The sequence below is a fragment of the Apiospora marii genome (assembly GCF_038362585.1).
Source record: "Apiospora marii strain CBS 49790 chromosome Unknown utg000002l_segment0_segment0, whole genome shotgun sequence".
Lineage (NCBI taxonomy): Eukaryota > Fungi > Ascomycota > Sordariomycetes > Amphisphaeriales > Apiosporaceae > Apiospora > Apiospora marii.
Genome location: NW_027117373.1, coordinates 4,194,400 through 4,206,037, shown reverse-complemented (window position 1 = coordinate 4,206,037; position 11,638 = coordinate 4,194,400). Strand labels below are relative to the sequence as shown.

The 11,638-nt window shown below is 54.9% G+C and overlaps 6 protein-coding genes across 6 annotated transcripts; 2 read left to right on the top strand and 4 right to left on the bottom strand.

The window, feature by feature from the left end:
• Nucleotides 1-248: 248 nt before the first annotated feature.
• Nucleotides 249-659, bottom strand: PG985_003017 (uncharacterized protein; the record flags this gene model as incomplete). The annotated part of the gene is made up of 1 exon (XM_066822786.1): nucleotides 249-659. One exon carries the CDS (start codon nucleotides 657-659, stop codon nucleotides 249-251), a length of 411 nt encoding a protein of 136 aa, XP_066690218.1.
• A 457-nt stretch (nucleotides 660-1,116) lies between these two features.
• On the bottom strand, nucleotides 1,117-2,094 carry PG985_003016 (uncharacterized protein; the record flags this gene model as incomplete). The annotated part of the gene is made up of 1 exon (XM_066822785.1): nucleotides 1,117-2,094. The coding sequence occupies one exon, from the start codon at nucleotides 2,092-2,094 to the stop codon at nucleotides 1,117-1,119; it is 978 nt and encodes a 325-aa protein (XP_066690217.1).
• A 1,137-nt stretch (nucleotides 2,095-3,231) lies between these two features.
• On the bottom strand, nucleotides 3,232-4,050 carry PG985_003015 (uncharacterized protein; the record flags this gene model as incomplete). The annotated part of the gene is made up of 2 exons (XM_066822784.1): nucleotides 3,232-3,782; nucleotides 4,032-4,050. The coding sequence occupies 2 exons, from the start codon at nucleotides 4,048-4,050 to the stop codon at nucleotides 3,232-3,234; spliced, it is 570 nt and encodes a 189-aa protein (XP_066690216.1).
• Nucleotides 4,051-4,829: 779 nt separating this feature from the next.
• Nucleotides 4,830-5,471, bottom strand: PG985_003014 (uncharacterized protein; the record flags this gene model as incomplete). Its single annotated transcript, XM_066822783.1, has 2 exons — nucleotides 4,830-4,969; nucleotides 5,045-5,471. 2 exons carry the CDS (start codon nucleotides 5,469-5,471, stop codon nucleotides 4,830-4,832), a joined length of 567 nt encoding a protein of 188 aa, XP_066690215.1.
• Nucleotides 5,472-6,797: 1,326 nt separating this feature from the next.
• On the top strand, nucleotides 6,798-9,370 carry PG985_003013 (ubiquitin carboxyl-terminal hydrolase 14; the record flags this gene model as incomplete). The annotated part of the gene is made up of 4 exons (XM_066822782.1): nucleotides 6,798-6,825; nucleotides 6,887-6,954; nucleotides 7,063-9,167; nucleotides 9,220-9,370. 4 exons carry the CDS (start codon nucleotides 6,798-6,800, stop codon nucleotides 9,368-9,370), a joined length of 2,352 nt encoding a protein of 783 aa, XP_066690214.1.
• Nucleotides 9,371-10,002: 632 nt separating this feature from the next.
• On the top strand, nucleotides 10,003-11,196 carry PG985_003012 (uncharacterized protein; the record flags this gene model as incomplete). Its single annotated transcript, XM_066822781.1, has 1 exon — nucleotides 10,003-11,196. One exon carries the CDS (start codon nucleotides 10,003-10,005, stop codon nucleotides 11,194-11,196), a length of 1,194 nt encoding a protein of 397 aa, XP_066690213.1.
• Between the last annotated feature and the right edge of the window lie 442 nt (nucleotides 11,197-11,638).

Sequence of the window (11,638 nt, the reverse complement as noted above, 5' to 3'; positions counted from 1 at the left end):
CTGAGCACCCCGGCCGTCGCTTGATGTGGCCAAGCTTGAATCGGCGTGCGAAACGTTTATTTAGCAACGATATGAATGCGGTACTCGGCGATATGTATATCATTAGATTTATTGCTCATGTACTACGAACACAAGACATATATGAAACCTCTCCCCTTTAGACCAGCTAAACGACTGCAAGAGAACAGAGCCAACCCCAAGCCGCATTAGTATCCACCTACTTACCTGATGCTTGCATAGTTACATGCTTACTTACCCCCAAAGATCGCCGACCACCAGGTCTTTCCTCCTTCCTTCTTCCACTTGTTATCGCTGTCAGCGTCAGCGGGGTTACTCACCGCCGCGCCGCCCACGGGCGTGATGCCGAGAAGCATGTGCGCGACCTCGATGCTGGGCTTGGCGCCGAAGACGCGGCTGTTGCCGCTGCTGGACTCCGACAGCGACAGCGAGGTCGAGGACTCGTTGCCAGCCGCCAGGAAAACCCGGATCGAGTTCTGGATGTACTCGAGCTCCTCGGGCCCGTGGATCTTGAGGCACTTGCAGTCGGCCGCGCCGTGCTTGACGCCCGCTGGGATCGCGCTCGCGTCGATGTACACCACGCACCCGGTCTCCGCGCTGCGGACGGCCTGGATGGTTGAGGTGGGGGTGGTGGTGGACATCGTGTCAGGAGGGGGAGTTGGAAGAGAAAGAGTGGTAATGAATGCTGGGGTTATGGAAAAGAATGTGAGTGTTGGCTATTGGTGATGGTGATGATCCAATAAGGGAAAGTCTCTGGAGTACAGCAGGGGTTCCGGTGTTTAAATAGGCAGGATGTCTCATAGAGGGACAAAGAGCGACAATGCTGTTAATGGTCGTTGTCTGGGATGAATGGACTTATTCCCAAAGGAATCGATGTGCTCATTGGCCCAAGATATCGAAAATTTATGACTACGGCTTCATTGTTCATCTTTATTGTTGTTAGGCTTGGCCAGACCCCTCTCAATCGACGCTGGTGTGCAAAAAGGGGGACCATGCAGTAAGGGATCAGGAACTGGTAGATTGACAGAGATACGGTTTGCAACTAAACACATTACATCATACATAACACACTCCCAATCGACGGCATGACTGCGCTGACTATGCCTTCAAGGAATCGATGTACTCCTTCACCAAGCCTTCAGGATTCTTGTCCCTGACCAGCCCCAGGCGATCCGGCGTGCTCGGGTCAAAATCCTGCGGCCAACTCCGCAATATCCTCTCCATGGCAGGGTTCGTCTCCTCCTTGAGCAGCTTCAGCTTGTCCTCGCCGCCGTACTTGGCAAGCCCGTCCATGAGGGCCTGGGTGCTGGCCGAGATGCCGGGGAAGTTGATGTGGCGGACGTGGCTCGGCAGCGCGTCGCTCTTCATGTTGAGCACGCGGACCAGGTTCTCGATGACGCCGCTGGGCGAGCAGATGTACGACCGGAAGCCGCGGTCCTGCAGCGGGATCACGCACGTCTCGCCCTTCATGGGCTCGCGGATCATGCCCGACAGGAAGGACGAGGCCGCGTTGGACGGCTTGCCGGGCCGCACCACCAGCGTGGGGAAGCGCACGATGAAGGCGTCGACGAAGCCCTTGCGGTGCATGTCGTTGATGATGATCTCGGTCGACAGCTTGTGGGACCCGTACGTGCCCTCGGGCGTGGGCGTTACGGCGTCGGTCACGACGGCGGGCAGGGGCTGGCCGTAGACGGCCTGCGAGCTCGAGTAGACGACGCGCACGCCCGGGTTGGACTGCCGCAGGTGCAGCAGCAGGTGGCGCACGCTCTCGACGTTGACCTTCATCGACAGGTCGTAGTCGGCCTCGGAGCCCGCCGACATGATGCCGTGGAAGATGAAGATGGCGTGCAGGGGCTGCGCGGCGTCCACCAGTGACTTGACGAACCCGGCGTCGCAGATGTCGCCCTGCATGCACACGGCGTTCTCGGGGTGTGCCGTGCCTGCGGGCACGCTCGGCTGAACGATGTCCGTCATGATGACCCGGTAGCCGTCGTCGAGCAGGCGCTTGGCCAGCATGGGACCGACGAGGCCGCCGGCCCCTGTCACGATGACGTTCTTGCTGCTGTTGGCGGACATTTTCTTCGTTTGCTAATGAGCTGTTAAACCGTTGAATGTGAGACTCGACCAGTATCTAAACACAGTCAAGTAAATTCGCTCCAAGTCATTCTTTATATCAGCCGCGTGCGCCGACTGATTGCCGTGCGTCGGACCGCAGTCCGCGTCGCGGGGACATGAGCGAATGCTGGGGGTGGAGTTGTGTCCGCGACTCGCGCCTAGTGGGATGCGGGGTGACCAGCATTTCGGTTCAATATCCACCGATTTCACACGATGGACTTGTCGTACGATGGAGACTCGGGTGCCGTTCTCGTGGACATGGAGGTCTTAGAAAGTGGGTTTCTCGATTAACATGGCATGGTCTTCCATCTTCCCTCTCCTCAGTCCGGCCGAAGTTGAGAATGAAAGTCTGTAAACCGTACATCGCTGTCACCAGAAACAGGGACCCATGTGTTTACGCTATCCTATCATCAGTCATCCCAGGCCATACAAAGAGCCTCCTATTGAATCTTGATTTCGGTTCGAGGTATGCTTCGGTATCCTTTGGTAACATACGCGTCTTCCGGTCAACTTTCTGTGTCAAGGCAACTGGTTTTCCAGCTGGCAAACGCCATAGCGAACGAAATCTCCAAGACAGAAGAGCATACCCACCTGGTCGCAAGGCTCCATTGTCTAGAGCATCCGATGCCATGTTTAAATTGCTTTCATACCCGCCAGCAAAGGGGCCAGCAGTATGAGGCAGGGTATCATCCTATCTTCGCAGTTGGCCCCCGGGTGCGATTGATATGTCTAGGGAGGCCAGTCCTCAAGCTCCAGGAACAATTAATTGTGGGCAAGCAAGCGTCGCGAACTCCACGAAGCACCACTTGAAGAAGATCAGGTAAATGAATACCATCTATCACCGCCGAGTTGTGATTTATGGATGCAGGTAAGCAGAAGCAGATTTACCTCCTTGGTTCTTTCTGGTCCTTTTGCCCAGCTTCACGTCGAAGTGTCTTGTCTGTTACTCCTTTCGGTTAGACCATGCAAAGTGAAAATGACCGAACCATAAGCCATGCGAACCCCCTCAAGTCGTACCAAATTTTTTAATACGTCAGTTGCCTGTGGTTTGAAAAATAACTAAATACGCAACGCCTCATATCTCACCACAAAAAGATGTCATCCACCAATGAAGTGAGTGGCAGCAATGCCGCGGTGCCTGCCCTCCCGTCGAACGTCGCCATATTCTCGCCCGCCGAGGCGAGCACTGCTAAAGCCCTGCTGAACGGGCGCCTCTTCACCCGCCTGACCGTTGGCGCTAAGACGGAGCCCGCGAAACTCTCCAAGGCGCTGGAGAGCCACGGCGCCTACTGCACGTCTCATCGCAATGTCGTCTTGATCTTTGACGGCGACTCGTCCGGCGGCTCGGGGGAGGTCGAGGATGTCCACCATGAGCACTTCCGTCTGGTCTGCCTTGCGTTCAAGGACAACGACATCAGCCTGGACGTCGCCGGCTGCATCTTCGATGTGACCAATGTGCTGCAGGCGGGCTTCCAGCTCGACGAGCTGAAGTCGGGGTCCGTGTTGGTGATTGATCTCATGGGCGGAGCAGACGATGACGATGATAGTGATGACGATGACGACGCTGGGCTGGAGGCGCTCCTTGCTAAAGGTGGCGGCTCGGGGGCAACCATGTCCTGAGGAGCGGGCAGACGAAGATCGAAGCCCGACTTCAGCAATCAGTCATGCGATAGCCGCGCCTTCCTGTCTGTAGGGCTTTCATGACACCTTGGGCAAAGCACAAGTGATTGTGGAAATCCTCTTCACCAGTTTTGGAGGAGGGGACAGTCTGCCAGTATCTAGGGGTGTTGTGAAACGGCCGTAGCGGACGCCAACATCATGTGATAGATGTGCCAAGACCCGACGTGGTGGCGCCGAGTCAAACTACACAGTCACATTCATGGCATTGGACACTCAACCGCTTCGACGACGAGTCATTATGCGTCTCGATCTGGAGGCCGTGAAAGAACGAGCCAAATGGGCCAGCAGTGCATGGGCTTTGCGTACCACTGGTGACTGGCGTGCCTGGCACTAGACTTAGATACTCCAGCCCCGTACTACAGCTATCATATGATGCGGAATACTCGGAAGTCAGACGAAAGCCAATATACAGAGAATATGCTATTGATGCGTTCGGAGTTTTTCAAGACCGATGATGTCATATTATCTCGAATGGTTGACATGTTGTCAGCAGCGCAGCAGTAATTGATGCTGCGTAAACCTAGGGGCCGAACACCTCGAGGCGCTTCACAACAGATGGGCAAACCTAGAATATAGAATTTGGGAATACACACATGTACGATCAACAGCACGGATCATAAGATATTGGTTGGCATGTAATTTATTCTTTTGATCTATGATACATGGGCGGTGGGAAGTGTTGGATCGCCAGTCAATCTGGGGAGTGCATCGCTGCAATCGGCGACGCTGGACAAAAATAGGCAGAACCGCAGGGCATCCTGTGGGACCGAAAGGCCCTCAGGTAAAGATAGTTCTCTGCTCCAAGGGCGATGCAATCTCTTACGCCCTTCCCTGTCATCAATCAAACTCCTTGCATACCCACCAACTCCGTCACGACTTGTAAACCCCCAGCAGTCGGCAACTCTAGTCGCCATTTGGGTATTTTCTCAATCCAACGATGGAGCAGTTTTCTCCTCCATCTTCAAAATTTTGGTATCATAATGTATCCTCAACTCCACTCCGATTCACTCGCGACTTCAGGCAGTGGCAGCTTCGGCACCCGTCGGCATCTTCATCGCGGTGCCGGCAAGGTCGGTCTTCCGTGCTGCGGGGTTCTTGGTGTAGTAGTTGGAGATGGCAGACTTGATAGCGTCCTCGGCAAGCATAGAGCAGTGGACTGTGTAGAAAGTTAGTTTAGAATCGGGTTAGATTGAACATCAGCAACAATGTAAGCGAGGTCATTGGAACTTACGCTTGACGGGCGGCAGGCACAGCTCCTTGGCAATCTCGGTGTTCTTGATCTTGCCGGCCTCCTCCAACGTCATGCCGCGCACCAACTCGGTCAGGTAGCTGGAGCTGGCGATGGCGGAACCGCAGCCAAACGTCTTGAACTTGACGTCGGAGATGGTGTTGTTGTCAGGATCAACGCGAATCTGCAGCTTCATGACGTCGCCACAGGCGGGAGCTCCGACGAGGCCGGTGCCGACATCGACGTCGGCCTTAGCCATGGAGCCGACATTGCGCGGGCGGCTGTAGTGGTCGAGGACCTTCTCGTGGTACGACCGCCGTTGTTGAAGAGTGGAGTTTGCGACGGGCTTGATGATCTGGCGGGTGGCGATGCGCGGTGCGGATGAGGCGATGGCTCGGCGAGCCGTGGTAGCAACTGTCCGGGAGAACATCTTTGCGTGAGTATGTGTGTGGGGGGAGGGTCTGTTGGCTTGAAAGCGTTATATCAGGGGTCGCAGGGCGGAACTCGGTCAATCTGGTATCACAATAGGGAACTATCGTTGATGTTCGAGGTGAGGATGATGCAGAATGGCAATGAGGGATGATGGTGGTCGTTGGAGGGAAAGAGCAGTTGGTGTTGTCGGAATATGAAGGCGAAATGAAATCAGAAAATCGGAGCTTGGCCTTCCAGCGAAAGCGCTATGAAGTCAAGAGCCAAGCTAGCCAACCCCGACTTTCCAAACTCTCCAAATCCCTTGTTCCCAACTGCGCGCGGGCTTTGTCGGCGATCTCGGTCTGTGGCCTTGGTCTGCGAATCAGAGAGCGCTGAGCAAGTTTTTAGCGGGTTTGAACCAACATGGATGATTTCATGCAACCTCGGAGATACTCTTGCCACACTGTGCTGAACTTAGAATTTATAGTGCGGCCGATGTCAATCTGGGGGCGGATGACCTGGTGCGGGCGAAGCGGACTTTACGCAGATTCATACTGTACCCCACACATTGTCGCTGCAGGCGAGGCACCTTATCAATCAGAAACTCTTTTTTCCCTCCTCTTCGCAGTTTTATCAGATCCGACCGGAGGCGCACAGTTGGACGTCAGACAACACGGGCCCGAACAGTCAGTCAATTTGCCGAGACAGACAATGTTGGCAATGCTGAGCAATCCCCAATGCAAACAGCTTCACAAACATGAATCTTCAGCACGCGACTGAAATATGATGACAAGTAATCCGTATCAGAGAAATGACCAAACTAGAACTAGAACTATGACGAGGTCGAGATCCCTGCAGAAAAAATATTTGAATGTCTGCTGCGCGATTGATGACAGTACATGTAGCTTTGCGAGCAGTACATGTAGCTTTGCGAGCAGTACTCCGTACATAATGTGATTAGGTACAAATTGATTTGCACGCATTTCATCGCGCAGTCGCCTGCCAGCTGTCGGGTGCTCCTCCCAATTGCCAAACGCGGGGCATTGCTCCTGGTGCCTGGTCTTGGTCTTACCTGCCTTGTCATCGCGCGTCACACTGCAGGCTAAGCCTAGCTGCCCCTCCCTGACATAACCACAAGCAACCAACGATACAATCGTAGCTAGGTCAGCAAGCATCAAGCTCAGTCTCTCCCTCCACCGACCAACTCACCTTGTCACATTTGCTCGTCGGAAGCTGGGGAAATAAGCTGCGATCATCCGCCCTGTCCCTCTCGCCCACTTGCCGGGTCTATTTCCATATTTTCCTCCAACTCATACAGGCCTGAACATCGCCTTGACGACTTAAGATGGCGTGCCCCCACGTCGAGTCCATCTGTAAGTGCCACACCCAATACTGGCACTCTGACCGGCTGCTCACCCTGAATTGTTGTCGCAGCTCTCAGTCCTCCCACGCCCGCCCAGTCGGTTTATCGTGAGGACTGCACACAATGCTTCGATTCTATCGTAAGTTTGATGTTACAACCTTTACGCCAGCCTGCAACTTCCTATCCCCCTCCCGCTGTACCGGCGAGTTTATCATGACACTTTACTAACGAACTATCGCTGTTGAAGGATGATCCTACCGGCCTTGACGTCTGCATGCAATGCTTCAACGGTGGTTGCACCGGCGTAAAGCTGCATTCGCCCCTCCACAATGTCGCCCGAAGCCACCCTCTGGCTCTTAATATCCGTCGAACTCGGAAGCAGATCACTAAGGATGAGCCTCCTGCCAAGATGACCAAGCTGGCCATCGCCGCCGAGACCGAAGCCGACCGTTACGACTACCACACCGCTGCCAAGTGTCTGGAATGCAATGTTGACATTGACTTGTCCAACCCCAAGATTGCCTCCGTTGTCGATGGTATCATGAAGGCCAACACATTCTCTCGCAAAGAGGAGGTCAAGGCCTGGGAGCAGGAAATGACATCCTGCGAGCATATCCTCCTCTTGCAGCAACATGAGGGCAAGCAGATCCAGAGCGGTGACCTTGGCCATTGTTCCCAGTGTGACCTGAAGGAGAACCTCTGGCTATGCCTGGAATGTGGAAACTTGGGATGCGGTCGAGCCCAGTTCGGTGGTGTGGGAGGAAACTCGCACGGCCTTGCTCACGCTACTGATTCCAAGCATGCTGTAGCTGTGAAGCTTGGCTCCATCTCCCCCGAGGGAACTGCCGATGTCTACTGCTACCAGTGTGACGACGAACGGTCTGACGAAAACTTGGCTACTCATCTGGCTCATTGGGGCATTATGCTATCGGAACGGGTCAAGACGGAGAAGAGCTTGACCGAAATGCAGATCGAGCAGAACTTGCGCTGGGAGTTCTCTATGACGACAGAGGATGGTAAAGAGCTTCAACCGTTATTCGGGCCCGGCTTCACTGGTCTGAAGAACCTGGGCAACAGCTGCTACCTAGCCAGTATCCTACAGTGCCTGTTTGACCTGCCATCCTTCCAAGCGCGTTATAACAGACCTGGTGCCGATTTGCCGGTCGTAGAGGACCCGGCTCAGGATTTGGAGACGCAGCTCTGCAAGATGGGAGACGGCTTGCTATCTGGACGATACTCAAAGCCTGACTCCGATGTCATACCGTCAGAGTTCTCCTCTGAGAAGTCCCACCAGAAAGGCTTATCACCAAGCATGCTCAAGCATCTCATTGGCCGAGGTCACGAAGAGTTCTCTACCATGAGACAGCAAGATGCCTTCGAACTTCTCCAGCACTTGATCAAGCTCGTCACCCGCTCCAAGCACGAGGCACCACTGAGCGATCCAACTCAGCCATTCCGTTTCGTCATGGAGCAACGCCTCCAGTGCCTTGGCTGCAAGAAGGTCCGCTACCAGTCCAATGAGCAAGACAACATCTTCATCGATGTCCCTCTTGAGAAACTTCCCGCTGTTGAAGGAGAGGGGGAACAGTACAGACCAGTTACATTCAAGGAGTGTGTCGAAAGACTGACAGCACCCGAGGTTGTGGAGCTGACCTGCTCCTCTTGCGGTAGCAAAGGCTTCTCCAAACGCTCTTTGTTCAAGACGTTCCCCACCACGCTTGTTGTCAACGCAAGAAAGATGACGGTAGAGAACTGGGTACCACGGAAGGTCGATGTTCCTGTCATTGTCGGTGACGAACCATTCGATCTGGATGCCTACCTGTCCCCTGGTCAGCAGCCGGATGAGGAGGTTTTAGCTGACGAGCCGGCGACTGCAGCTCCAGCCTTTGCGCCAAATGAGGCTGCCTTGGAACAACTGATGTCCATGGGCTTCCCAAAGAACCGCTGCGAGAAGGCTCTGCATGCCACTGGCAATGCCGACGCGAACACTGCCATGGAGTGGCTGTTTGGTCATATGGAGGACCCGGATATCGATGACCCGCTTGTCCTTGGTGCGGCAGCTGGCAGTGGTGGTGCCGGAACCGATGTCGATCCGGAGAAGATGGAGCAGGTTTGTGCGATGGGTTTCAGTGCGCCGCAGGCACGCAAAGCGCTACGCGAGACGGGTGGCAATGTTGAGCGAGCCATAGAATGGATCTTCAGTCATCCCGACGACCAAGGCGACTTCGGAGGAGATTCTGAGATGGCAGGCAGTGCACCAGCCGAGAAGCAAGAGCCTGGAAGTGCAGACCTGCCTGCCAAGTTCCAGTTGCAGAGCATTGTCTGCCATAAGGGTACTAGTATCCATGCAGGGTAAGTCGAACCAGCTCTTTCTATCCTTTTCCACACATTTTGACATATACAGGCACTACGTTGCGTTCATTCGCAAGATCATCGACACTCAGGTGCCCAAATGGGTCTTGTTCAACGACGAGAAGGTCGTTGAGGCCGTCGATGCTGAGGAGATGAAGAAGACGGCTTATGTCTACTTCTTCAACCGAACCACGGTGGAGTAAATACCTGTTAGCGTGGCGCCTGCTCACTTGCATTTGATATTTACGTATGGAAAACTGATGCGACTGCGTATTGCATCAATGAGAGACGAGAGATGACAGACTAGCTGCGGTCCTATGCACAGTGCAGGAACCAATTGAAGATACCAAACAGGACGAACAGAATAGACTTAAATGCGTCGTATTGCCATTGTCTTGTCAAGCCACACCTGAGAAACTTCTATGACATTTACTTTGCGCTCCTTAGTAAAGGCAAGCTGAAGAGTTGAGATGTGAAAGGAGGTGGAAACTGGGGCAGAGGTGCTTATAAACATGATTTTGGTGTGACAAAGAATGCCCCTAGCTTACAGTGTATGTCTTGAACGAACAATGGCCCTACCCCTGATGCGGCCCCTTCCCTGTTTTTGAACAATGGCGAAGATGAGGCACAACAAAGAGGAAATCGGATCTACCCAGGTCTAAGCGAGATGCATAAATATAACCTGACGCAGGGACCTCAATGGACCAAACGAACGAGTCCTTTTGTTCTCCAGAGACCTGCAGCTACATTTCGTTTGCGTGTGAACCAGAGCCGACATTTTCGGAAAACAAATACCTTTTACCAAGTACCTGTGTGACCGCTGGTGAAATGAGACATGGCTGGAGGGTCAAGTCATTCCCACCGGTATTCACTAGGCCCAAGAGCCTATTCAGTTGTATCATGGCTAGCCTTGCGCAAGCCTGGCCCCAGGAGGAGTCGTCGTCACTCGGCCTCGTCAGCCGGCGGAGAGGGAGACCCAGAGGCCGAGCCAGGAGGCCACCACGATGAGCAGCAGCGCCATGAAGAGCGCCCTCGTCGCCTAAGAAGTACCCGCCACGCGCCCTCGAGCAGTGGCGAACGCAGAAGCGGTGCCAGCCATAGGCCGCACCATCCTTCTTCTCGACACATACGGCACTCGAGCGACGGCCACCTCTACCCCCACCACCACAGAATCAGCAGCAGCAGTAACAATCACGAGAGCAGGCAGCGCCCTCGCTATTACACTTCGTACTCTTCTTCTGCTGCGCCTCGCGATGCCCCGCCCTCCTCCTCGGCATCTGCTTCCGAGCCGGATCCCATCCCTCCTTATAAGCGCGAATATGTGCCTCCGTCGACGGCGCCGACGATCCCCGAGGATGAGGAGATGCACGATGCCTACAGGAGCGATCCGAGGGCCTCTATCTCGGTCGGGCCCTGGGACAGCATCTCGGTCGCGGGCTTGGACGCGGGCCAATACCAGACCTATATGGCCGATGCGGCACGGAAGTACAAGGAGCCTCCCGGCGACGCTACTGCGGCGGCCGCAGCCGACCCGGGTCCTCCTCACCCTTCTTCTTCTTCTATGGGGCAGCAGCCTCGACGCCACTACGGGTCGGGCTACTCGTCGTCCTACCGCTCGACCTCGACGCCGCCGCCTCAGTACCAGCACGGCTCCGAGGTGCCGTGGGAAGACAGCGCCTACCACTCCGCCGGCGGCTCCCGCCCGGTCTCGTCCTCGTCGAGGGCGCGGCGGGCGTTGCCTTCGTACACTAGCCACGATTACGCTCAGCGACAACTCCAACAACAGGAGGAAGACGACGTCGCGGACTACGCGGCCGTTGAGCCCGACCCGGCGTACACGATGAACAGCGCCTACGCGACGATGCCCGGGTACCAGGGGGACGACGGCGTGTGCCCCTTGGATCGCGGTGATGAGGTGGTGGAGGAGAGTGATCGTATGAGCTTTGAGTTTGAGGAGCAGGGTGATAGGCGGCGCGTGAGGGGTAGTCATGAGAGGAGGGTGACGAGGACATCCAGGGGGACAGTCTAAGCTTACCTTTGACTGATGTGGGTAGCCTGGCTGTTGATGCGTGAGAGAGTGGTAGGGGGCAGGAAGCGAGCGTGCAATACGTAGTAATAATGAATAATACCCATACATATCATCCTCAAGATCCCTACTGTTGAATGATGATTCGTGGGAACACTAGCTGCTCATCCGTGTTGCTTGCAGAGATGGGTGATTCCTGCCGTGAAATGGCAGCAGCGTACCTCCCAAGGATCAGCAAGCATCCCTGCCCTACCCACGATCCCACATGGTGTGCGTATCTATTTTCGCATCTTTCGTTCCCTTTCCGTCTAGGTTCGAAATAAAGGTGGCTTGCTGGGATTCTTTGCGACACAGCCCTACAGATAAATAGATTTCCGTACTGGGCCGGGTAGACAAAGAACCCAGACGGACCTTGGCTGAAGGCGAGATGGCAGTACAAAGGGAT